This window comes from Terrapene carolina, unplaced genomic scaffold (genome assembly GCF_002925995.2).
Source record: "Terrapene carolina triunguis isolate 2854851 unplaced genomic scaffold, T_m_triunguis-2.0 Scaffold193, whole genome shotgun sequence".
Classification (NCBI taxonomy): Eukaryota; Metazoa; Chordata; order Testudines; family Emydidae; genus Terrapene; species Terrapene triunguis.
The window spans coordinates 3,362,161-3,368,887 of NW_020664544.1; the positions used below are offsets into that span (position 1 = coordinate 3,362,161).

At 57.1% G+C, this 6,727-nt stretch overlaps 1 protein-coding gene across 1 annotated transcript; it reads right to left on the reverse strand.

The window, feature by feature from the left end:
* Positions 1-2,519: 2,519 nt before the first annotated feature.
* On the reverse strand, positions 2,520-6,718 carry PNMT (phenylethanolamine N-methyltransferase). The gene is made up of 3 exons (XM_024205204.3): positions 5,997-6,718; positions 5,191-5,398; positions 2,520-2,955 (listed from the first exon to the last, which is right to left on the reverse strand). Exons 1-3 carry the CDS (start codon positions 6,148-6,150, stop codon positions 2,520-2,522), a joined length of 798 nt encoding a protein of 265 aa, XP_024060972.2. The 5' UTR covers positions 6,151-6,718.
* Between the last annotated feature and the right edge of the window lie 9 nt (positions 6,719-6,727).

Genomic DNA, 6,727 nt, shown 5'->3' on the forward strand with positions numbered 1-6,727 from the left:
GAGCGTGATCAATTAATTGCATTAGACTTGGGTCAAGTCGACGATTATTGCAAACGGTGCAAATGAACCTTTGTCTGTATTGTTGTCCTGGTTTCTCTGAGAATAAAATTGTAATTAATCTAATAATCTTCACCCCCTTCATCTGTTGATTTTTTTTGCCTCCAAATCTCCACCTAAAGAAAAACCATTTGGAGTTGCCAAAAATATTAATAACCACTCTTTAATCCCCTCTCTGCCTCAGATCCTGAATTAAGTGGAGTGCTGTCACAGGGCCAGCTGGGGAGCGGGGCTGGGAGGGTCACGGCGTCTAACTCCAGGCCAGGAAGCAGCCACCTCCATCTGAGGATCAGGTCCAGGAGTTACTGGTGGGGGGGCTGTCACTGGCCACAGCAATGACGCAGCCAGACCTAGCTCCCGCCTCCCAGCAGCAGCTGAAGCTGGGGAAGGGAAAGTTCCACCTAACCTCCCTGGGGATCAGTTAATCCCTTGAACGGGGCTCGCTGTCCTGTCCCCCGTGGTTACGGACCGTGCTGACAGGTGTGATGTCAGTTCTCTGGATAGTAATGTTACACTCCCTGGCCTCACGCGCGAGCCTAAATCCTTCTGCGCCACCACTGGGGCGGGGATTGGATTTAAAGACTGGATGCTCATTTGAAGCCTTGAATTCCTTCCCCTGCATGAACTGCATGAACTAGCCCCCTAGGAGAATGGGGCCAGCCCGGCGCCATTGTGACCCAATGGCTAAAGAAGCGGTGACGTCATTACCAACCCTGCTGTTTGTACGGCACGATCCAAGGCAGGTATTTGCGTGTGGTGAAGAAGGAGCACGAGCTGGTGGGAGACAGCCTGTGAGACTGACTTCCCATGGTGCTGAGGAGCTGCCACGTCCATTTTCAGTGACGTTGTGGGGCACGGAGTTGGGCCTCTGAAAGACGCTGTGGCTTTAAGCTGCCTCACCCCTCCCCAATGCGACCTGCAGGTCCTGCGTGTGCTGCTGCAGCCCCGAGAGGAAATTAGAGAGACTCACTTAAGCACCATAAAATCCCACCCTTGGCTTCCAAACCATTTTTTGCTAGAGAGAGTTAACTAGAGAGGGTCAACGTGGGGTTACTGTGCCCCCCACCTTGGGGAAAGACCTGTTTTTTCCCCAAACATTTCTTTAAAGGGTTAGTTCCAAATTAAACATCCTGTATTTATTAAAGTCATCAGCTGAACTATTAACCACGTTGGGATTACTTAAATATAGACTCGCAGCTGCTTTGTGGGCTGTTTGTTTAATGTTTACACTTCCCCCAACTCGGAGTGAATCTAGACAGCCCCGTTTGCCTTGATTTTATAGCTTTTATTTTCAATGGATTCTCATGCAGTAAAACAAAGGCTCAGGTGTATAGCTCTCAGAGAACAGCATGGAATATGTATCTATAGCCACAGAATAAATATCTAGATAAAGTGCCATGGAAATCATGAAAACATCTCGTCATTATTAGGTTCTCTGAAATGTTTTTTAAACATACAGTAAAAGTCTAACCGTTGGGCCTAAATTATCTGGGGTTCCCGCTAAAATTCTTCAGCAGATGGGATTGGTACCAAAACTAAATTGTGCTAATTCTGAAGTTGGAATCCTGCTGAAATTCTACCTCGGCTAGTTTTGTCTTCTCCCTATACAGTGAAATTCCAGATTGGGTAATTTATATTCTGCCTACCTCCTACTTCCCTTTCACTTTCAGATGGAGTGGGAGGCGGTTTTTCATTACCTGTTCGAAACTCTTGTGGAATGTTACTGTCTGCCCTTTAGCAGCTGCTGAGTTCTGCCCCAGAGGTGGCTGCATGTCATGTAAAACGATATGGAGAGAGAGAGAAACTAGTGCATTGAGTGCAGGATCAGGAATTGGCTGAGTTCTAATCCCAACTCTTGCTCTCTAACTCGCCCCTTCTTAGTTTCTGTGACTCAGTTTCTAAAACAAGGGTGGTAAGGCAGATCTGCTTCACAGGCTGGTATGCAGATTAATTGAATGATGTAAGAACTTTGAACCCCCCCAAAGTGCTGTAAAAGCACCCGGAGCCGATAGGGAGAGGCTCTAGAAATGCATGCCCCAAGTAGGATTTCACTCTCTTTGTACTGCACAAGGAGAACCTGGGTGCTACAGAAAGCCAACCCTGCCTGATACTCCAGTAGCTGCTCAGGCCACGCGTGGCCCTACACAGACACAGGGGAACAGGACCTGCCATTAATAGAAGCCTAGAATTTATGAATGAAGAGACCCTCAGAGAACCAGCTAATCCACCTGCCTCCAGTTTTATTTAACCCCTTCACTGCTGAATCTGCTACCACATGCAAAGGAGATGCGCTCTGGAGCTGGGGGCGGACGGGGCGTTAAGGAGAATCACGCAACATCTCAGGTAATCTGCCTAGGATGGATGCATCTATTGCATTACTAGCTACCAAGCTTCACTCTGCTGTGGGACGTGCATCTTAGCAAAGAACAAGAGGATTGGCCAGGCCTGCCTAGCCACGGGCCTCAGGCCACAGGCTGCTTCTGTGCGTGGACAAAGAAGACCCCACTCACGTCATCCACGCCGATTTTCAGGCTGGGCGGCATGAGGTAGGAGCGGAAGTCGTGGATGTGGTAGCCGTTCTTGCTCAAGGCCTCCTTGACGTCGGCCTCGCTCACCGGCACCACTGAGAGCTTGGCCTCACCGGCCAGGTAGAAAGACTCCTCTAGGGCGCCAATGAGGAGGAAGTGGCCCCTGGGCTGCAGCAGGGTGGTGACATTACGCAGGGCTCTCTCGAAGCTCAGCCGGTCAGGGCTCACCGCCTCCAGGCAGAAGGTGGAGACCAGGGCGTCGGCCGGCTGGCACAACTGGGAGCCCAGTGGCTCGGGCTGGTGGACGTCGATGGGAAGGATCTGCCTCAGTTTCCCTCTCAGCTTCTGCTCTTTCTCCTTCCACTGCTCCCTGTGCAAGCCAGAAAAGAATGAGGCCCGGCCGTGAGAAAGGGAGCGTGGGAGTCAAGCAATGGGCATCAGGGGGCAGTGTACCCAGCCGCACCCAGGAGGGAGAGGGGGTGTTTAGGGTGCTCCAAGGGGGATGATGGGATAAGAGGAGCCAAAGGGAAAATTTAGGCCGAACTGGCCCATGGAAAAGCGCCACAGGGGGTGGGGTGAGAATTTGATGCCCGCTCAAGGTGCTGTGGTGATAACTTTCCCCCGCTGCGCCCCTCTAGCCCGCCGCAGTGCTACAGCGATCAGAGCCATGGTTGGTGCCTATGGAGAGGGACCCACCCGTGGTCCAGTCTCCATAGCTGAGACTCCTAGAGAGGGGAGGTTTAGCTCGCTCCGGCCGGGTGCCCAGCCGCGTCCCTGAGGAGCCGTATAACGAGGCTAGACAGAGCCCTGGGCAAGCCAGAGCTGGGAGGGACTCCAGCACTGCTGGGCAGAACAGGCCTGACTTTCCAGGGGGTAGGAGCTCAGGGCTCTCTGCAAAACCAGCCCGATTCGGCCACGTGCTCACCGCGGCTGTTATCGGTTACTGAGCACCAGCATCATGTCCGTGCTCCTTAGCGCTTCCAGCCTCTGAGGCAGAGGAGCCGCGCCGTGCTGGGGAGCCTGATGGAAGGGGAACATCAGGTTATACAGCGAGATCGGTTCGTTTCCAGCTCCAGATTGTCCCAAACGCAGCGTGGAAGCAGGTTGGGTTCACGCCGACACGGCTGGTTTGGCACAAGGCTGTGGGCGACTCCCCTTTCTGAGTGCAGGGTGTTCCCAGCTCTGATTTCTGGGGTCATGAGGGTGGGTGTGTAGGTTTTACCTTCTCTGCACTCAGGAGATCATTTCCCCCCCCCTGTCTCCCGCTGCTCCCAAGCAGGGTGCTGGCCCTGGGGAGGGTTAGCAATCTGCACCCTGGGGAGCGCCCTGGTTGCTTTGCAGGCTGGGAGATCAATGCGGGGGCTTTGGAGTGATGCCGCTGGAGCCTGTGCCCTACCCAGAGCTGGAGCAGTGACCTTACCAGACCCACGAGTCCCCCCCCCCCCACCATCGCTAACACTCGGTTGTTGTTTGGAGCCAGCAATTTGCTTTCCCCAAGCAGCTCCTACCCCCAGCCCTGCTCCAGGAGACGCCCGCCTTTTGGCAGCAGGGCTGACAAACTGTGGGAGTGGGGAGTGGGAGTTTTACTGGGGCTGTCTGCGTTGGTGATGGGGATATCAGGGGGTGACTTCACTTGAGGGACGATACCTGAGCATGTAACCTGAGCCCAGGAGTGGGGTTGGGGCCAGGTGACACCTTTCCCCTGGAAACTGGACAAAGGCTGGAGGAGACGGCTGGAGGGGGTTTCAGTTTGGAGCTGGCTGGGGAAACAGAGGGAGCCCCAGGGCTGGGGTCTCAGCTCCCTGCCCCGCAAGATGGACCTGACTGAGGGGGTCCTGTTGTCTGTACCTACAAGCTCTGTTTTGGACTGTGTTCCTGTTGTCTAGACCCGGTGAATCGCAGGAAGTTGCGGGATGCAGGGCCCTACCTGCCCCCCACTTCCTGACACAAGCGAGTCTTGGAAGCCGGATCCCTGGTGCGAGCGCCTTATGCTTCCAGCCCCCAGTGCCACGCCGCCTGGCGGGCAGGGCAAAGCCCAGGGGGTGAGGCCAGGCGGCGGGTGAGCGGCCCCAGGACACGGGCTTGCCGGGCAGTAACTTTGTAAGGCTGGCTCTGGGTGAGCAGAGGGGAGGGATCGACGCCCGGGGCAGTCACTGGGTGAGCTAAGCGATCGGGGGTGGGGGGTGGGGGTGAGGCTCAAAGGGGTGTGTGGGGCTGTCAGTGTGCGTGTGAACGTGTGGGACACGGCTGGGCGGCGGTGCGCTCCCTGTGACACGCCGCATGGACATGCGTGTGCTGCCCAACAACGCCGAGGTCACCCTGGCTCCTTTAACTCTGTGCCTCAGCAACCCCCCCACCCCAGCTGCCAGTTGCTAAATCCCCCCCACCCCCTAGTCCATTTCCACCCGGCAAACAGCGAGTTTGGGAATTCAAGTGACACCCTCAGGTCACACAACCAGCCCGGACCACGGAGCATCAGCCAGAACGGCTGCTCCGTCCAGTCCTGCTCGAACGCCCTCGCTCCGGCCAGCTCTTTCCCCGGCTCTGGTGCCACCGACCAGCCTGGTTCGCAGGCTGCCCCCTCCCATCCCCCCCAGATGCCTACCCTTTGCCCTCAATCCGGCAGACGTGTTTGATGTACGGGCTCCAGTCGAAGCTGTCGGGCTCGCCCCGCACCCACTGGCGCAGCACCTCCCGGTTCACCTCCAGGTAGTCGGTGGCAATGATCTCCTCGAAGTGGTCGCAGGCGCTCAGGAGCTGGTAGATGGTGGGGCCGGAGCCGATGTCGATCAGGGTGCGGCCGTGGATGTCCCCTGGGGGGCGAGGGAGACTGGTACAGAGGGACGTGTGCTAAGGGGAGGGAGGGGGGATGAGTTTTTGGGATACCCGCTTTGCGGTGGAGGAGGCTGTGAGAGCGGAAATGGAAGGAGAATTCAGCCCAGGCCTGGTCTCCGCTGGGAAGCGTTTCCCCAACAGCCGTCCGGGTACAGCAAACCCTGCGTGGAGACGCCCTCAGTCAGGCCAAGAGTTCCTTTGCCTGGGTGGCTTATACCCTGTCCCCACCCGAGCTGAGCCTTAGCCGCAAAGGCTTTTTCTGTGCTAGAAGCCACGAGACCTTCAGCCTAGCGGAGGTGAAGGGTGGGCACCAGGGCTCCTGGGTTCTCTCCCCTGAGCTGCCAGGGGAACAGAGTGTAGTGGTCAGAGTGTGAGGGGTGGGCACCAGGACTCCTGGGTTCTGTTCCCAGATCTGCCACCAGTGCTGGCATCAGTCTGTGCCTCAGTTTCCCCACCAGTAACACAGAGGCCGTGACACTCTCCTCCCTCCCAAGGCAGCTCGGAGGCTTCATCCACTGATGCCTGCAAAGCCCTTTAAAGGCTTATTTACAGCTTCTGTCTCACCCCAACGCTCACCTGTGGCGAAGGCCTCGGCCAGGCACCGCAGCTTCCAGGGCACCACGCAGTCCTCGGAGCTGAAGTCGGCCCGGGGGGGCATGTAGTTGTTTTGCAGGTAGGCTCTGGGGTTGAACTTCTGGTAGCTCTCCCCGACGGCCGCGATGCTGCTCATGGCTGGGGGATCGGCCGGGCAGCTCACGCCCAGCTGGGGCCGAGGGAGCCGCCTTTATAGCCCCTGCCCTGGGTGGCTCAGGGCGTCGCAATGCGCTAATCGGCCCAATCTGATTAGGGCCCAACGTGCGCCAGGCAGATGGGACCTGGTGCTCCCCGCAGGGCGGATGGAAATTGAGACCATTTCTCTAGCTGCCCCCCTCCGCCCCCCCAACCACGCCGGCCCCCCGGCCCAGCCAGGCGGGGAGGAAGCTGTCGTGCAGTGATTGGCTGGACATTTAGGGGAGTTAATGGAGGCTCCAGAGACACGTCGGGGGTGGGCTGGGAGATTAGTTTATCTTGCACCGGATGATCATTTGACAAGCGTATTGAAAGGCGACTTTATTGTGGCCGTTCATCCCGGCTAACCAGGTTAGTGTCAGCGCCGGGGAGGGGCCGGAGCCGCGTCCTGCCGCTCCACCCCGACCGGCTCAGCCTGCCGACGGGCTCTGGGTTTTCACAGTGAACGTAATGCTTGTGAAGAGCAGAGTAAGAGAAGTGCCAGCTCCCCACACAGCTCTGCTGGTGCCCCTCAATCC